Source organism: Myotis myotis, unplaced genomic scaffold (genome assembly GCF_014108235.1).
Source record: "Myotis myotis isolate mMyoMyo1 unplaced genomic scaffold, mMyoMyo1.p scaffold_m19_p_10, whole genome shotgun sequence".
Classification (NCBI taxonomy): Eukaryota; Metazoa; Chordata; class Mammalia; order Chiroptera; family Vespertilionidae; genus Myotis; species Myotis myotis.
In genome coordinates, this window is record NW_023416314.1 from 28,069,626 (window position 1) to 28,088,604 (window position 18,979).

General features: G+C 38.3%; 1 protein-coding gene across 1 annotated transcript in view; it reads right to left on the reverse strand.

Annotated features, from left to right (window-relative positions):
• Positions 1 to 18,979, reverse strand: part of TMEM135 (transmembrane protein 135) — a 224,888-nt gene that overhangs the window by 137,680 nt on the left and 68,229 nt on the right. The window contains exon 5 of the mRNA XM_036324735.1: positions 5,963 to 6,028. Within this exon, the coding sequence (XP_036180628.1) occupies positions 5,963 to 6,028 (66 nt within the window). The remainder of the gene's footprint in view (positions 1 to 5,962; positions 6,029 to 18,979) is intronic.

Consider the following 18,979-nt stretch of genomic DNA (forward strand, 5'->3'; position numbering starts at 1 on the left):
ATTGTGAAGAAAATAAGGGCATTTCAAAAGATAATTATCTCGTACAGAAAGGTACAAAGTTGGTACAGACAAGACCACCAAGCTTAAACATTGTGATCTGATATTTTTAAAACCTCACTTTGGTCCTTGGCCTTCTTTATCTTCACCAGAATTTTCCAAATAAACTCAGTTTATTCACCAGGAGTATGAAATCCCATAGTATATAACATGATGGGCCATTTAAAGCAGATTTAGTGACAAAGATAAGCTATTTCAGCAAGAATAAAATACAAGTTCTGAAGCTCAATGTTTTATAATGCAATTCTGGCACGGACTCTAAATTTTCTAAGCACCTGCCAAAATGTAACATGTTGTTTGGATTCATAGAATTGGAGAACTGAAAATGTTACGTATACCAGTCTTCTGTGTCTGGCAGTTCAATATCTATACCATCCAGATTGATGGCTATTAAAGAAAACAACTTTTATAAATGAGCAAGGTAACAATTCCACAACTTCTTTGAAGCCTCAGTTAATGTTTCATCATCCTGAAATAATGACCAGCAGCATGTTATCTCAGCGATAACTTCCCACTTCATTAGAAACAGGTTTGCAACTTCCTTGTCTATACCTTGCTTGTTATAAAAATTCTCTAGGCCTTAATTTTTCTGTCTAGGTACTTTCCCATATTATTTCTTTTCTCCTTCTCTAGATATGGTCCATTTTTCATAAATATATAATTTTTTAAAGCTATATTCTATCTTCTGCTTGAAGAAAAATCATAATAACTTTTCTGGGCTAAATTCTGATAGATTATTTGTATAGTTTATTAATAAACATATAATTTGGAAATCACTCACAGAAGAAAATAACAATAGATGTGAATTATTTGGGAACCATCCAGAGTGCTGAGAATTACTCTTTTCTTTTTCTTTAGATGATATGGAGATACGGGAGAAAGCTAATCAAGTTAACAAAGAGTATCTTTCAATGGCAACTTACATGTGTAAAGTATCATAATATTTTCTTCCATTATAATACAATACATAAAGCAGAGTATTGCAGAAGAGATAATCCCATTTTTCTTGACAGGATTAGCTGAGCCTTAGTCTGCATTTCTGAACCGTCAGTCAGTGTCTTACCATTCTCAGTAGGACTTTTGCCCAACTAAATCTTGCAATTATCAGGAGAACTAAATTTTCATTAAGTAATGACTTCACCTTGTCTTTTAAATAGCATTCTAATTTGTTTGCACATGTTAGTTTTCCTGTAACAATGCACTTCTCCCTACTATGTTTATTCTATATGTAGAAACAAAATCCTTATCAGCAGCATTTGGTTGGTTGAGTAGTATACCACAAGTCTGTAACTGACCATATACTCTCTCTGTTACTGAGCTATTGGAACGAGACAGCAGAGGGCACTGGCAATATACGCTGACCTGAATATCTTGAGTCCCATAGGAAGGAAATGTTCATTCAAAAGTACCACTGCTTTTAACACTGCTATTAACGCAGCTATTGACCCCCATAATATCTAAAGTCTGTCTATTAGTTTCCAAGTGTCAGTTCACACACTGTTCTAAATAAACACACTCCCAAGCTCTCCATGTACTCACTCTAATATAAAAAGAAACACTCCATCATGTTTAATTACATAAAAAAGTTATCGTTTAGTACAGGTTAAACTCTAAAATACTTGCTTTGTGTCAGATATTGTGCTAGCTGCTTTATACATAGTGTCTAACTTATTTCTCACAGAGTGATGCATGAAGTGGATGCTTTTATCCCATTTGCAGAAGACAACACTGACTGGCAAAGTTCAAGTGGCAGGTTATAGGCTCACCACTAGACTGCAAAGCTTCCTAAGAGTAGAAACCATTTCAGTTTTATTTACATTTAAAAACCAGCACCTACAATAGTGCCTGGCTCTCAATTAATATTTAGGGAAGAAAGAAAAGGGAACTAGACCTGATTCCAGTGCCATGTGTCACATCTGCTTTAAGATGCTCTCAGTAAATATCTGCTCATTTGATTAGATTTTACAAGCCACTAGCTACAGGCATTTTACTAGCCACGAGGCCTCAGGGACTTCACTGTTTTAAATACTAACACTTTACCTGTTAAACACTCATATTTTCTAAGGTGATATTAAAAGAGAAATAGTAAATAAATAAATAAATAAATAAATAAATAAATAAATAAATAGGAAAAAATATATGCTATTTAAAAACATAAATATATGGCCCTGACCATTGTGGCTCAATTGGTTGAGAGTGTCCCAGGCACCAAAAGGTTGCTGGTTCAATTCTTGTCCAGGGCATGTGCCCAGGTTTTGGGTTCAGTTGCCGCCCCAAAATTAAGAAACACATTTTAAAATTTTCTACCGAGAAAATTATCTGCTTTCTAGCTTATGTAACTGAATCAAGATACAAAAATTCAGCTAGCTCTTATACAGGATTGTGCAAAGTGCACATCAACATGGCTAGGCATTTAGTCACAAACAGAATTGTGAAAGGGTCAGCATTTTTTTCTATTCATTTTTATGTCCTATATTACATATATGAAAAAATAATAGTGATAATGAGAATGCATTAAAAATCTGGATGATTATATAATCTTGGAGTCTTAGCTACTGTGTTATTTTCAATTGTCAAACTGAATGATTAGACCACTGAATGATTAGAAAACTTTAGTCAAGTAAGTAAATTACATCGAGAAAGATTGCATTGTAGAGTGGCATGTATAGGCTTTGGAGTCATATTGGGGTTCAATTCCCAGCTCTCCCATTTCCTGGCTGTTTGATCACAGGTAAAATGTTTAACTTCTCTGAGCCTCAGTTTATCTATACAATGGGCATAATAATTATTCTATTGCAGAGTTGTGATGAAGATTTTAAAAGATATCACTTCTTTGCTTAAACCCTCCAATGATTCATTATAATTTATAAAGTATGTTTCAGACTCTTTCAAAAACACCTTCTTACTTTCAGAGAGAGGAGCTATGTTTTCTGGTTTCAACATCTTAATATGTCCAAGCAGAAATGTCCAATTAGGTAGACAAAATGTAGACGTAGTGACAGATTACAGTGAAGGGTAAGCTAGCAGAGCTCAGTGTCGTCACACATCCAGATAACAAATTTACTCAAAAACTGGTCTTTTTATAATGTAGATATACCAGTCTTTATTCCTCCTACCTGACATAATTGTCATAGGGTTACTTATTAATCCCCGTTTAACAAATAATTTTGTAGTAATGGGCTAGAACAATTTTTTAAACCCCCTAGGACAGCAATTCTCAACCTGTGGGTCGCGACCCCTTTGGGGGTCGAATGACCCTTTCACAGGGGTCGCCTAAGACCATCGGAAAACACATATATAATTACATATTAATTATGATTAATTACTATGCTTTAATTATATTCAATTTGTAACAATGAAATTGGGGGTCACCACAACATGAGGAACTGTATTAAAGGGTCGCGGCATGAGGAAGGTTGAGAACCACTGCCCTAGGATAAGTAACCACTGCCACTCCCATCCCTTAACATATCAAAAATTTTCCATTATGATAAATATGGTGATTTCCCCTTCTGTTTTAAATAATCCCTTATATTGTTAACCTTTTAGTTTATCTCATACTCCCAAATGATATCTCTGTTATTGCCTTCATACTAAAATTTAGCACATTCCAAGTGGAATCTGCACTCCGGGTACTTCCAGACTCCACCTAAACTAAGCATTTCTATTCTTTCCAGATTTTTTTTTTTCAGGTATTGATACAATTGTCTCCTCCAGCAGAAATAGAAGTACTCTAAAGACAGGAACCATATTATATAGCACTGGGCCCACCATCATCTCCAATATGTGTATGCCACCCATATACATACACATATTCAATAACATATTTGCTTTGTTTTAATACTCTACTTCTAAAAGGCAAATAATTAAAACTAATTAGTGGCCTAACCTAACTACCATTTACTGGGTATTTACTATATCTCACTCTCTATTTTTTTAAACTACAAAATATTACCATACATTATCAACTCTAAAATATCAGAGTCTTATAAGAAATCTCACAATTTAAGAGAAGTTAAATGTGAATAATAGTGAATGGTGACTGTAGGTGCCACTGGCTGGAAGACACAGTTCATCTTTAGGGATCAGAAAATGTAAGGGGGAAATGTACTTCTTTCAGTTTCAATTTTATGTTAGAAACTTTGTCCAACATTGCTCTGGCCGGTGTGGCTCAGTTGGTTGGGTGTCATCCCGTGCACCAAAGGATTGCGGGTTCGATTCCCAGTCAGGGCACATGCCCAGGTTGGGAGCTCCATCCTGGGGTGGGGGAAGGGGTTACAGGAGACAGCCATTCGACGTTGCGCTCTCACATGGATGCTTCTCTCCCTTCTTCTCCCTCTAAAAATCAATAAACTATTCTTTTTTTTAAATATATTTTATTGATTTTTTACAGAGAGGAAGGGAGAGGGATAGAGAGTTAGAAACATCGATGAGAGAGAAGCATCGATCAGCTGCTTCCTGCACACCCACTACTGGGGATGTTCCCGCAACCAAGGTACATGCCCTTGACCGGAATCAAACCTGGGACCCTTCAGTCCCCAGGCCGACGCTCTATCCAGTGAGCCAAAACAGCCAGGGCAATAAACTATCCTTTAAAAAAAAATTTAAAAAACACTTTGTCCAACATTATTACTTGTTAACCAGGTAAGTCACCTGTAGCAATCTGGGGGAGAAATGGATCAAAATACACTGCTTTAACTACTTCCCCAAATAGGTACATATGCACTATGTGTTGGTGTCCTCAGAAGATTTCTTATAAAACCGCCTTGCATACATTTTCCCAAACTTCTTATTACAGAAGATAAAGTTCAAAAGTTCATTCCCCCCATGAGAAAATACATAGTAATTACTAAAATCTGATATTCATTTTGACACATTCTGGGCAGATAAATACATCTGACTTCATTAATGAGAATGTTTTCTTAAACTGGCACCACATACTACAGTTTGCTGATAATACAAAGGGGTCACTTGTCTTTTTCATACAAAAAATGTTACAAATTAATACCAAAGGGATTTGCCATTTAGGAGTCTATGATGTCCAAATGATTGTACATTTTCACCTAGCAAGCAGATATATTGACAAATACATTTTATAAAGTAGAGTGATAATTAGGCTAGTAATAGTTTTCAATAAAAATTTATTTCAGGTGGTAGAATTTTTTTTAAGAATTGGTAGAAACATAAAAGTCAAAATTTAAAATCTGTATCTTGAGTTTCTACTATAAAAAAGAGCAGACTAAATTCCATTTCTCTCTCTCCCCTCCTCTTCCTCTTCTTCTCCCCATCCCTCTCCTTCTCTCTCTCTTAATCTGTAATAAATATCAGCATTTCAAATTATTTTATCCTAAAAGAAGTATCAGATCTATAGAGCATAAAACAGGAAAAAAAAAGGGGGGAAAGTATGGGATCATTTTCATTAAAAAATATATATTTCCAGAAGTTATTAAACAAAATATCATTTTATTTTAAGCATAAAAACAATTGGTAAGTAAAGAATAAAAGGCTCAGCAATTCATTTTCAGTCCAAGATCAGGTTCCAATATGACTGGATTATTTAAAATAGATTATTAGGTCAGAGATACAACAGGTTTTTCTCAATTTGTTACATAAAGCATCATAAAATTCACATTTTTAAATGTCATTCTATGAATTAAGTACTAATACTTAGACTGGCCAGTGTGGGTCAGTGGTTGAGCCATGAATCAGGAGGTCGCAGTTTCATTCCTGGTCAGGGCCTGAGATGCAGGTGGCATGTAGAAGGCAGCCAATCGATGATTCTCTCTCATCGTTGATATTTCTATTTATCTCTCCCTCTCCCTTCTCTCTCTAAAATAAAACCATATTTTTAAAAATATGTATATATCTGTAAGAAGTAATAATTATATCAAAATTATCATCTTACTTCTCCATTTCTTAACGTTGTGATGGTTCCTCTTGCTACGCCCATTCTAAATAATGTTTCTGTGGCCTGTAAAAAAAAAACAAAAAATCTAGAATGATTCAACTGTATATCCCACCTCCAAATTGTAAAAGACATTTCCAGTAACTTCTAGAGCAATAGTTTTCTACCTTACTAATGCCGCGACCCTTTAATACAGTTCCTCATGTTGTAGTGACCCTCAACCATAAAATTATTTTCGTTGCTACTTCATAACTGTAATTTTGCTACTGTAATGAATCATAATGTAAATATCTGATATGCAGGATGTATTTTCATTGTTACAAATTGAACATAATTAAAGCATAGTGATTAATCACAAAAACAATATGTAATTATATATGTGTTTTCTGATGGTCTTAGGCAACCCCTGTGAAAGGGTCATTCGACCCCCAAAGGGGTAGCGACCCCACAGGTTGAGAACCACTGTTCTAGAGAAACATCAATAAGGCACAGTAAAAGCTATAAGCTCTAACTTATACTCCCAAAATATCATTTCTAGAAGCTTTTAATGACATCAGGAGCTCAAACTAAATTTTTTTAAGGTAATTTTGATTTGCTAGTATTTTTCCAGATCTATAGTCCAAATTAGTACACTTAGATAAGCTAAAACCTTAGTTTGATTAACAAAGATTAAATAAAAATTTAGCCTAGCTGGCATGACTCAGTGTTTGAGTGTCGACTTATGAACCAGAGGATCACAGTTCAATTCCCTGATAGGGTACATGCCCAGGTCTCAAGCTCGATACCCAGTGTGGGGCATGCAGGAGGCAGCCCAATCAATGACTCTCTCTCATCACTAATGTTTTTATCACTCTCTCCCTCTCCCTTCCTCTCTAAAATCAATTAAAATATTTTAAAAATTGTTTTAATAAAATAAAAATTTAATACTTGCACTCAAATAAGAAATTGTTTGTTCTGATTTTTAGTTTCCATTTGAGTTTAGTTCAAATCACTTGACTGCCAGTGAAATACTGACAAAAGATGAAATAATTCAGTAATGTAATATATTAAATAACACAAAAAGACTTATTGGTTTCTATACACTAATAATGAATAACCCTAAAAGGAAATTAAGAATTCTATTTACAATAGCATAAAAAAGTACCTTTAGAATAAACTTAACTAAAAAAAGACTTGTTCACTGAAAACTACAAAACACTGCTGAAAAAGATTAAAGAACACATAAACAAATGGCAAAGCATCCTATGTTCACAAATTAGAAGATTTAATATCACTAAGATATAAGTGATATAAAGTGATATAAAGATTCAGTGTGATTCTTCTTTTGTGTTTTTTGCAGAAATACAAAAATCCATCCTAAATTTTATAAGGAACCTAAATAGCAAAAACAATTTTGAAAAGGAGGAACAAACTTGGAGAAGTCACACTTCCTAATTTCAAAACTTACTACATTCAGCTTTGGTAATCAAACAGTAGTGTGATATTGTCATAAGACAGATATATAGGACAATGATATAGAATAGAGCCTCAAAATAAACCGTTAAATATATATGGTCTGATAATATTCAGTAAAAGGTATCAAGACCTTTCAAACGGGGAAAGGACAGTCTTTTTAACAAATGCTGCTGGGAAAACTAGGTATCCACATGCAAAAGAGTGAGACTGAACCCCTACCTTATACCATATGCAAAAATTAATTCAAAAGGGATGAAAAGACTAAATGTAACAGCTAAAACTATAAAACTCTTAGAAAAAATATAAGGGATAAGCTTCATGATTCAAGGTCTGGAAAGGACATGCTTCCCGGCTCCCAGGTGGCTACCTTCTTGTTGCATCCTCACGTGGCAGGGAGCAAACAGAAGCAAGCTCTCTCTGTGCTTTTCCAGGGGTGCCAAACCCCATTCGTGAGGGCAAAGCCCTTATGACCTCATCTAACCCTAATCCCCTCCCAAAGGCCACACTCCTGATAGGATCACAGTGGGAGGTAAGGTTTCAAAATGAATTTGAGGGGAACACAAATATTCAGTCCATAACAGGGTTGTTCCATTCAGAAGGGGCAAGTTCAGAGGCCAGTAGGTAGAATCATGCTTGGCACATTCAAAGATGAGTAAGATACCAATGAGGCTGAAAGGAAAAGATTGCATGAGAATTTTGTTGGAAAAGAGAGGATGTAAGTTCCTCTGTTCAATATGTGCTATTATTTTTTAATCTGGCATAAGAGAAATGCATTACCATCCTTTAATAATTGAAAATAAAATTCAAAGAATGCTCTACTAAACATCAATTTTAAGAATTAGTATATGAACAACAACAAAAGAAAATTTTAAATTTAAAATTTTAAGAAATCCAGGAGATGGAAAATTGGAGGAAACTGTAAGGAAATTGATGTATGTATACAAAAGTCAGTGTAACATGTTAATTTGGATATAAGAAAGTCAGTAACAGAAGAAATGATAAAAGGGGTTGCAAGTGGCTGCCTCTGGATTGTGGAGTTCAGGCAGTGGAAGGCGTGAAGAAGGATACTCTTTTTCTACTAGCTTTGCAGCATACTGTTTGACTGTTTAAACTACTTGTAAATTCTTGATCAAAACTTTTTTTATCTACTAAAGGAATAAGAAATCAATGTATAATCTTACAAAGAAATCAAATACTTCACAATTTTAACAGACTGGTGTTTATAAGAATAGTGGAGGCCCGGGGCATGAGGTCCCTCAGCCTGGCCTGCACCCTCTCGCAATCCAGGACTCCTTGGGAGATGTCAGACTGCTAGTTTCGGCCCGATCCCCGCAGGCCAGGCCGAGGGACCCCACTAGTGCACAAATCCATGCACTGGGTCTCTAGTATGCATATAAGATCATTGATTAATCTCTTCCCAGCCTCCCTCCTCCCCACATTCCTCTGAGATTCATCAGTCTGTTCCACGTTTCCATGCCTGTGCATTGAGTGCCTGCCCCCTGGTGGTCAGTGCACGTCATAGCTACCGGTTGAACGGCCAATTAGGCTTTTATATATATATATGGATAGTTGGGTGTAAAAGATGAAGAGACTAAGAAAAAAACAAGACAAAGACAATAATCTGGTTATTAGGTAAAGAAAAGAGGAGTGGGAGGAGGTGGAAGAAAGTAAGTGAAAGGGGGATAAATGGTAATGGAAGGAGACTTGACTTGGGGTGGTGAACACACAATACAATATACAGATGATGCTATTATAGAGCTGTGCACCTAAAACCTACATAATTTTATTAACTAATGTCATCCCAATAAATTCAATTTAAAAAAAATTTTAAAGAATATAGTTGAGGTCTGAATAGAAGGATATAAAGGCAAACAGTATTAGTAAACTCAAAAGATTGGCAATAAATGAGATGGAGTTGTTGCTAGAAAGAGCAGAGTTGAGAGAAAATTGATAACAGGGTAATTTTTAGGATAGATGAGATGTAAACATGTTCTTAATGACTAAGTACTCAGTAAGGTGGGAGAATTTATAGACACAGGATGAAAATGAATATTGACTGAGATTCCTGCAGAGGAGAAAAGGGAAAATATAGTAGATAAATTCTCTCCCTCTCTCTGCCTTTACCCCTATTCTCCTCTTATCCCTCTCCACTCCCCTCCCTTCCCATCTGAAATAGGAGACAGGATAACCTTCTGAGAATGACAAAGATACTAACTTAAGGACAAGGGTGAGAGTATGGCATGCATATAAAAGGAAAACATAAGGGAAAGGAACACAGAACTAACTACCAAGCATTACTAAAAGCCCAGCTAAGGTTGAAAATCATAAGTCTTTGTTATTGCAAATCATGTTTTGCAAAATTCAATGTTTAAGAATTGTCAAGGAAAAATGAGCAAGGCTAGAGAGGATATGGATTAAAAGGTAACTCCTTTTAATTCAACTTCATTGGTAAAATACAGCATGTAACTTAGAAATAAAAGCAAATTTTTCTAACATTTTTCCCACAGGTCAGAATTTATTTATTAAAGTTCAGATTTTCAAAAAAGATAAAAAATAAATAAATGAATAAAACAACGTCAATGTTAACAACACAGTGTCACAATTGTTTTATACTCAAAATGTGGAGACAATCTCAGACTCAGGAAACTCTTCAAATTAAATAAATCAACTTTATCTTTAAACCGAAAGGGGGAAATATTCCCCAAATGTCACTAATCTTGTACTTAAAATTACTCTTGGGTGTGGAACTCCTTCAAAGATTTTTGGATGAAAATTAATCACCCATAGTTTCTGTAACACAATCACACTCTTAGCTGTGAGGGGTAGTAATCTTTAAAACACACACACACACACACACACACACACACACACAGTGGTACGAAGTTAGTGTCTAAATGCTAAGTTAGAAAATTTTTTAAATGAGAAAACAGGGACAACAGTGTGGTGATTGCTGGGGGAGAGGGGTGGAAGAGGTTATAGGGAGGAAAAATAAAGAAAACAAAAGAGAAAATAAAATATTTTAGGGCAAACACTACATTAAATTTTGTTATTGTAGCACAATATAAATATCATTCCAACCCATAATTTACTGAGAGTTAAACAGGTTAGTAATGGGAAGAGAAAGGGGCTATGCACATTCCCAAATAAAAATCAAATTATAAATGAATGACTTTGCTATAACAGATTTTACTAAAGCACACAAAACTTGAAAGAACTATTTATGGAAATGTTATTAAAGGAAAGAAAAATCTCACCAATGATGTTTTTTTTCTATTCCTAATGATATGAATATTAAATTATATCTTCCATCTTCCTGTTCCTTTTTAGACCTTATCTGATCTAGTGATGTGACTGTTAACAGTACTCACCTAAGTCAGATTAGTTACTGTGTATATTTGAGGAGCAAAAGGGAAAAGGCAGAGGCAGCAAGCCCTTGGGATAAAGTATGCAACAACTAAACCAGATCAAATAACTTACATTTTTGTGTGTCAAAAACCCAGGCTGTTTGAAGATCTAATTCTTTTTCTCCAGTAGAAGAACACTAAATTCAATCTTTTGTTTCCAACTAAATTGATTTATTTCATCACCAACATTTTTAAGGATGTCTCATTCTAATAGCACTTGGTCAACTGAGCTCAGCTTCCTTTGATTCTATAGGGAAGCACTGGAGTGTACAGCATCCTTTTGACCTCCACTGAAAAGATTGCTTTTAATTTACTTGTACCCAAACAATGACTAACAAATGTCAAAAACAATGAGACACAGGGCAAATTTTCAACCTTTGTAAGTTTACCACCAGCAAATTCTTGACTGAAATTTCTTTCTCCTTGAGTTTTGTTAACAACTAAAGTGATTAATACTACAAATACTAAAAACATTCATTAAACATTTTCTGTCAGTGATGGCAGGGTGAGGGGGGGGGGCATATCCTTGTTTAAAAACAGGTTATCAAAAGAGACTTTTAAAGAAGAATGCTAGATAAAAGACTTAGGCATGAAATCTAGCTGTAACAAATGCAAGATTCTGGGCCGGATCCTTGTGTCTGTGTATGTTTGCAAATCAAAAAAGATATGCAGAAATATATGAGTTCATATGAGCAGTAATCTCTGGGTATTTTTCTTCTTCTATTCTAATGTGCTACCATGCACATGTACTATTTGGTAATAATAAGATGCAAAAAATTAAAAGTATCAATTTTTGTTATACTAAAAGATAAAACAGATTTAAAACAGAATTTTGGGAAAATGTTATACCACCAGCCAGTACTACCTTGAGTAGCTCCCAGAGTGAAAATAATCCAAATTCAATAGAGACTCATGCTCTCACAGTATAATACTTTTTAATTCATTAAACCAACACAAAATAAGTAAAATTAACGTGAAGAAATATATACTTGATATACTTTTACCTTGAAAAGCAGTATAATTGTAATAACTTAAAGCATCATATTAAGAAAGATTTCAGTGGGTTAATTTAACATGAAGTTGTTGTATTTAGCAAATATTTGTTTATTAATCAAGCAATATATTTCTAGTTATCTTATTTCCACTATCTACTATCTGGGCAACCTTAGGCAGAGCATTTAAACTCTCAAAGCTCTGACCTCCTAATATCAACCTCTCTTCCTATTGTGGTAAATGCAGGTGTCAAGATATGTAAAAAGCTCTCTAAAGAGCTAGATATGTGTAAAATAATGAATCCAAGGTTTAGTTTAGGACAGCACTTTCTGGAGATGCAAAGTTGTTTGAGAAATACTACTTTTGATTTTTCAAATGTAAAACTAAGAAATGGACTAATGAAAGATCAAAAAGAAATGAGTCTTAATCAAGCTGTGAATCTGAAAAACAAAATCTATGTCACAGAGTCACAGCACTTTACCCCGTTTTATGACTCTCTCTTGTTTAGTTCACCAGTTAAACAGTGAGGTCATGAAGGGCATGAATCACATCTTTTATTTATGTACTATTAGCCCGATGCACGAAATTCATGCATGGGGTGGGGGGGTCTCTCAGCCCGGCCAGCAACGATGCCAGCATCCCTCGCCACGGACTCCAGCCCAAGGCCCCTGCCCTCCCCCTCTCTTCACCGGGCCAAGCACACATGTCCAGCTTTAGAAGTTATTTACTTACTGATGGTTAGTAAAAAACTTCTAAAGCTGAGCACGTCACCAGGGACTCTGGCCCCAGGCCCCTCCCCTCCCCTCTTTCAGCACAGACTCCAGCAGGAGGCCACTCCCTTCCCCTCCCTCCATGCAGCTGGGCCAGACGCTGGGCTCGAGTTGCCGGGGCAATGCCACCAGCATCCCACCCAGGCCACTATGGGCGCCGCCATCTTTGTCGAGGAGTGACGGTTAATGAAAGTCCCAGGAGCCCATGGGCATGGCTATGGCCTTGCCTCCGGGGCAAGCAAAAGTCCCAGGAGCCTGCAGCCACGGCCGCCATCGCCTCCTGGGGCGCTTGACACCTGCGTATGCAAATTAACCGCCATCTTTGTCAGATAATTTACATAGTCACTCTATTGGCTGGTGGGCATGGCTTCAGCGTAGCGGAGGGATGGGTAATTTGCATGTTTCTCTTTTATTATATAGGATTTCCGTACCTTGAGAAATATATCACAATATACAGCATGAAGATTAAGAGAGAAGGTTTTGGAAACAGACTGTTGGGTTCAAATGCCACCTTTGCCATTTGTGAGATGTGTGACCTCAGTCAAACAACTTCACTTCTTTTTTTTTTTAAAAAAAAAATATATATATTTTATTGATTTTTTACAGAAAGAAAGGGAGAGGGCTAGAGAGTTAGAAACATCCATGAAAGAGAAACATCCATCAGCTGCCTCCTGCACACCCCCTACTGGGGATGTGCCCGCAACCAAGGTACATGCCCTTGACCGGAATCAAACCTGGGACCCTTCGGTCCACAGGCCGACGCTCTAGCCACTGAGCCAAACTGGTCAGGGCAACAACTTCACTTCTTTGAGCTCAAATTAATCGTTAGCAAAATAAGGATAATAAAAGTACGTAACTCAAAGGAAACTGTAAATGCTCAAAAAATGATAATTATATTACTATTAATATCTCAAAGAAAATGCAGAATTCCAATTCTACTTTAAAAGTCAGTCATCAGATTGCAATTAAAAATTGCATCTATTGGCAATTTAAAGGATAGTATATAAAACAGTCAACTATAATTATCAAGTAATGCTATATGGCCATTATTACTAAAATTCATGACAAGTCAATCAGAAAAAAATAGAAAACTTATATTATTTCAATAAGATTTAGCAAAAGTCATCAGAAATCATATGCAAAGTTCATTCCTTAGCTTTTTTTCCTGACCACAGAAAAAAATTTTAAATACTGAGGCTTTTAAACACCAGCTGCTTTCCTTCCTTATGATGATAAAAATACAAAATAAGAAAACTGAGCATTAGCTATCGGCTTCTCCCACAAGAAGCAGTGCACGATACAAATCTAATAACATGCCTCAAATTACATAAACACATTGTCATAGCAACCAAGACCTTTGTGATGTCCCCAAACCATGATCATTCTCTTTTCTCCAAATGGCTGCCTATAGAAAAACCCTCTGAGAGAAACTCTATCTTTCTGGGCAGAAAACAGGGGAAAGGGTCAGGGTCAGATAATATGTAGGAAATTAATCCCTGGTTGTTGGGACTCTTTTCTTTTCTTTTCTTTTCTTTTTTTCTTTTCTTCTTTTTTTTTCTTTTCTTAATTCAGCCCCAAGGATAGGTCTCAAGAAGCAGCAGTGCCAGTAGTTAAAACTGGAAAAAATATGCTGTTTTTCTGGTCAAAGGTACAAGGAAAGAGGACCTTAGCAACTGAAAAAAAAGAGGAAGACTCCCCATTATCTATTTCAGTCTCTTTTTTCTCTAGCCACTTTGTCTCAATAGCAGGCTTGTTGAGTTTCTGCAACTGTGACAGCAGTGCAGGCCACTAAAACTGAGAGAAACGCCATCTTTCTGGCCCGAGACGAGGAAAAGGAGAGCCAATGAGTCAGAGAACATAGGGGTAATCCCAAGAAGGACAGCTAGAAAAGGAGTTACCCTAAATCTGTTTGAACTGGCACAAGTACAGGGTTCACCCCAAATGAGCGTAGGCACAGAACAGACCCAAGCAGCAAAGCAAAGGCTTTGAGAACAAAACTGCAGTTAAAACTACCAATCAAGCCCTAGCTGATTGATTGGACTCAGTGGATAGAGCATCAGCCTTGATTCTGGTCGAGGGCACATACCTCGGTGGCAGGCTCCTCCCTGGCCCGGTCACTGGTCAAGGTGTGTGCAGGAGGCAACCAGTCGATGTGTATCTTTCACATCAATGTTTCTCTCTGTCTTTCCTTCTCTCTTCCACTCTCTCTAAAATCAGTGGAAAAATATCCTCGGGTGAGGATTAAAAAACAAACAAAAAAAACTACCAAGTCCTAGAATGACTCATGAGTGGCACATAAATGGGACAGACCCAAAGTAGCATCAAACACAGAACTGATGTTGGAATGACTGCATCTCCATCTATGTTATGCTTATATATTCATTTTCAAACTACAATAATACTATACAGAGGCAATTGAAGAACACCTGGTAAAATGTGTGCCCCAAAGAAAGGGTTAGATAGACTGGATTCCAATGTTTACTTCAAACTAGAAAGTTGAAAGTAATACTTTCCTCCTCATGAAAAAAATGACATTTAGATTAATCCCACATGGCTAAGAAATAGTAGTTTACGTGGCCAAACATTGATCATAAAAGAAATAGATTTCTTTAAACCAGGGATCATCAAAGTATGGCCTGTAAGCCAAATCCTGACATTTCTGTACAAACTGACAATCTGACTCTAAAATTTATACAGAAATGCAAAAAAACAACAACCCCACAATACAATATAGCCAAAACAATGTTGAAAATGAACAAAGTTGGCAGACCTATCCCACGTGATTTGAAGGCTTCAGCAATCAATACAGTGTGGTATTAGCATAAGGTTACAACCCAGAAATAGACCCACACTGTGTTGTTCAATTGATTTCCTATAAAGGTACCAAGGTACTGGAGAAAGAATAGTCTTGTCACCCAACGGAAATGAAGTAACTGTATTTCCAAACAGAAATATATGAACCTCAGTTCATCCTTTACTCCATCTACAAAAACTAACTCAAAATGGAACATAGATTTTTAATGGTGGCACTCAAACCATAAAACTACTGAAAGAATACACAGAAAAATATTTAATAATCTTCATTTAGGCAAAGATATGTTACATAGATGGGGGAGAACAAAACATTTTAAAAAGTAATTAATTATAGCAGATTGTATTGTTCAAAAACGGCCACACTAATATACATCCTCTCCCATATCTCATAAACAGAGGATACTTGAAACTGTCTTTATAACTGTAACAAACATAATGAGGCAGAAATGATGCTGATTTTAATGGCAAAATGACTTCTAACGGCTCTTCTCACTTTCTTAAGACATGTGCCTTAGGAGCCAGGAATCACAATGTAACAAATCTAACTCCCTTGAAGCCAGCATGCTAATGCTAGAGCAGAGATTTTCAACTGGTGTGCCACAAGAATTTTTAAAACATGCAATACCTGACTATTTAGTCAGGACACTGACCTCTTTTCCCTTAGATTGTCAAATAAAAAAGTGACAACAGCCCTGGCCACTGTTGCTCAGTAGTTAGAGCATTTGCCCGTGCCTGGGTTAAATTCCTGGTCAAGGGTACACAACTAGGTTACAGGTTTGATCCCCATCCCCAGTTGGGGTGCATGTATAAGGCAACCAATAGATGTGTCTCCCTCACATTAATGTTTCTTTCTCCTCTCTCTCTCTCTCTCTCTCTCTCTCTCTCTCTCGCTCTCGCTCTCGCTCTCTTTTTCCCCCTCCCTCCCTTCCATTCTCTCTAAAGACAGAAAAAAATCAATAGAAAAATTATCCTCAGGTGAGGATTAACAACAACAAAAATGACAACAGCCAATACAACAATAGTCATCCAGTGTGAATGAATCAAAATTATTCCTATTTTTTGGCAGACTGGCAAAAATATATTTTTTGGTCTGCCACAGAATTTCAGTGATTAGTTCATGTATACCATGAAATGAAAAAGACTGAAAACTGGCATGCTAGAGAAACTACATAGAAATAGAGAGGTGCCACAGGTATTCCAACATACATCTATTCAAGTCCTCCAAACCCAGATGCCATTCATGTGAGTGAGTCTTCAAACGATTCCAGCCCTTAGCTTCCAAGCTGCACCAGCTGATGTCAAGTAGAGCAGCAATGGTCTATTCTGGGCAAGCCCTTCCCAGACTGCAGATCCATACAAAGTAAATACTGCTGCTATTTTTAGCCACTAAATGCTGAGTGTTCTTATGCAGCATCAGATAACCATATATTGATAAAAGTGCTTCACTGAAATTAAAAGCCCTTTGTTCTTTGAAACACTCAATTGAGAAAATGAAAAAGCAAGTTACAGACTCACAGAAAATATCTGCAAATATATATCTGACAAACCACTTGCATTCCGAATATATAAATAACTCTTACAACTCAAAAATAAGACATACAACTAAATAAATTAGAGAGCAAAAGATTTCAATATACATAGATGCGTATATACAGATACACTAACAAATCACACACACACACTAGAGGTCCGGTGCATGAAATTCATGCACTTGGAAGGAGGTTCCCTCAGCCCGGCCTGCGCCCTCTTGCAGTCTGGGAGCCCACAAGGGATATCCAACTGATGGCTTAGGCCTGCTCCCCACAGACACAGACAATAGGCCAGTGGGGAGCGGGCCTAAGCCATCAGTCGGACATCCTTAGCACTGTTGTGGAGGCGGGAGAGGCTCCCGCCACCGCTGCTGTGCTCCCCTGAGCACACTGACCACCAGGGGGCAGCTCCTGAATTAAGCATCTGCCCCCTGGTGGTCAGTGCGGGTCATAGCGACCAGTCGTTCTGCCGTTTGGTTGATTTGCATATTAGCCTTTTATTATATAGGATATATACATACACACACACACACACACACAAAATTAGAGGCCCGGTGCACGAATTCGTGCATGGGTGGGGTCCCTCAGCATGGCCTGCAGGGATTGGGCCAAAACTGGCTGTCCAAAACCACCTGCTGCTCCCGCCTGCTGCTCCCACTCATTCCGACCCCGCTGCACCTGCTGTGGGCTTGCACCAAAGCCCTGCATCTGACATCTGTCCCAAGGGTGGTAGGGGGGCCGGGATGCAATCAACTCTCCCAGCAGGCAGTGGCACACCCCTGCCGGCCCACTGACATTCATGCCAGTTGTTGGGAGTCACCTGGTGGCCGCTTTCATATTGTTTCTTCCTTACAGAGCCTTGAGGGAAGAGAAGCAGCCATGGTGCCCAAGGCTGACTTCCAGGAGGCCTGCGGCACTGTCGGAATTGTGCCTGTGGCACCTGTCCGTCAGTGCCTGGCCCATTCTCTGGAGATTGGACCTGCAAGACTACTGAGAAAGTGAGTGGCTGCTGCCAGACTTGTGGGCTGCTGGGACGGATCGGTCAGCTGAGTGGCACTCCCACTATAGGAGCACGATGACCACAGGGGGCAGCTCCTGTGTTAAGTGTTTGCCTCCTGGTGGTCAGTGCATGTCATGTCAACTGGTCGATCAGTCATTCGGTCACTTAGGCTTATGTATATATAGATACATACATACATACATACATACATCCTATCTAATAAAAGAGAAACATGGTAATTAGTGTACGACCACTACCCTTCCCATTGGCTAATCAGGGCGATATGCAAATTAACTGCCAGCCAAGATGGCGGCCGGCAGCCAGGCAGCTTGAAACTAACATGAGGCTTGCTTGCTTCAGTGACGGAGGAAACCAGCGTTCCCCGCCTGCCTAGCCAGCCTCTGAGCCTGCAGTTTGAAACATTGTAACAAATATAGAAGCTAAACAAAACCCCAGAAACCTGCTTTCAGTGAGCCGGGATCTCAGAGATGGAGTTATACATTGTTTCGATTATAGAACCCAAACAAACCATATACCTGTTTTCAGCAGCAGAGGCCTCAGAGCTGGAGCCAGAGCTAAAGCTGGCCCAGAATAAAAGAAAAAAGAAAAAAAGGAGCAGTTGGGGGCTTCAGCCCTCAGCCCCTCACCCAGATTGGCCAGGCACCCCAGTGGGGACCCCCACCCTGAAGGGTGTGTGACCAGCTGCAAACAGCCATCATCCCCTCACCCAGGCTGGGCCAAGCACCCCAGTGGGGACCCCCACCCTGATCCAGGACACCCTTCAGGGCAAACCAGCCAGCCCCACCCATGCACCAGGCCTCTATCCTATATAGTAAAAGGGTAATATGCCTCCCAGCACTGGGATCAGCGGAGCCGCGAGGCCTCCCAGCATGGGGATCAGCGGAGCCGCGAGGCCTCCCAGCACTGGGATTAGCGTGACAGGGGGCAGCGCACAAACCCCCTGATCGCCCTGCGGCTCTGTGTGTGACGGGGGCGGGGCCACAACCTCCCTATCTGCCCTGCTCTGTTCCTGACAGGGGAAGGCACTCCAA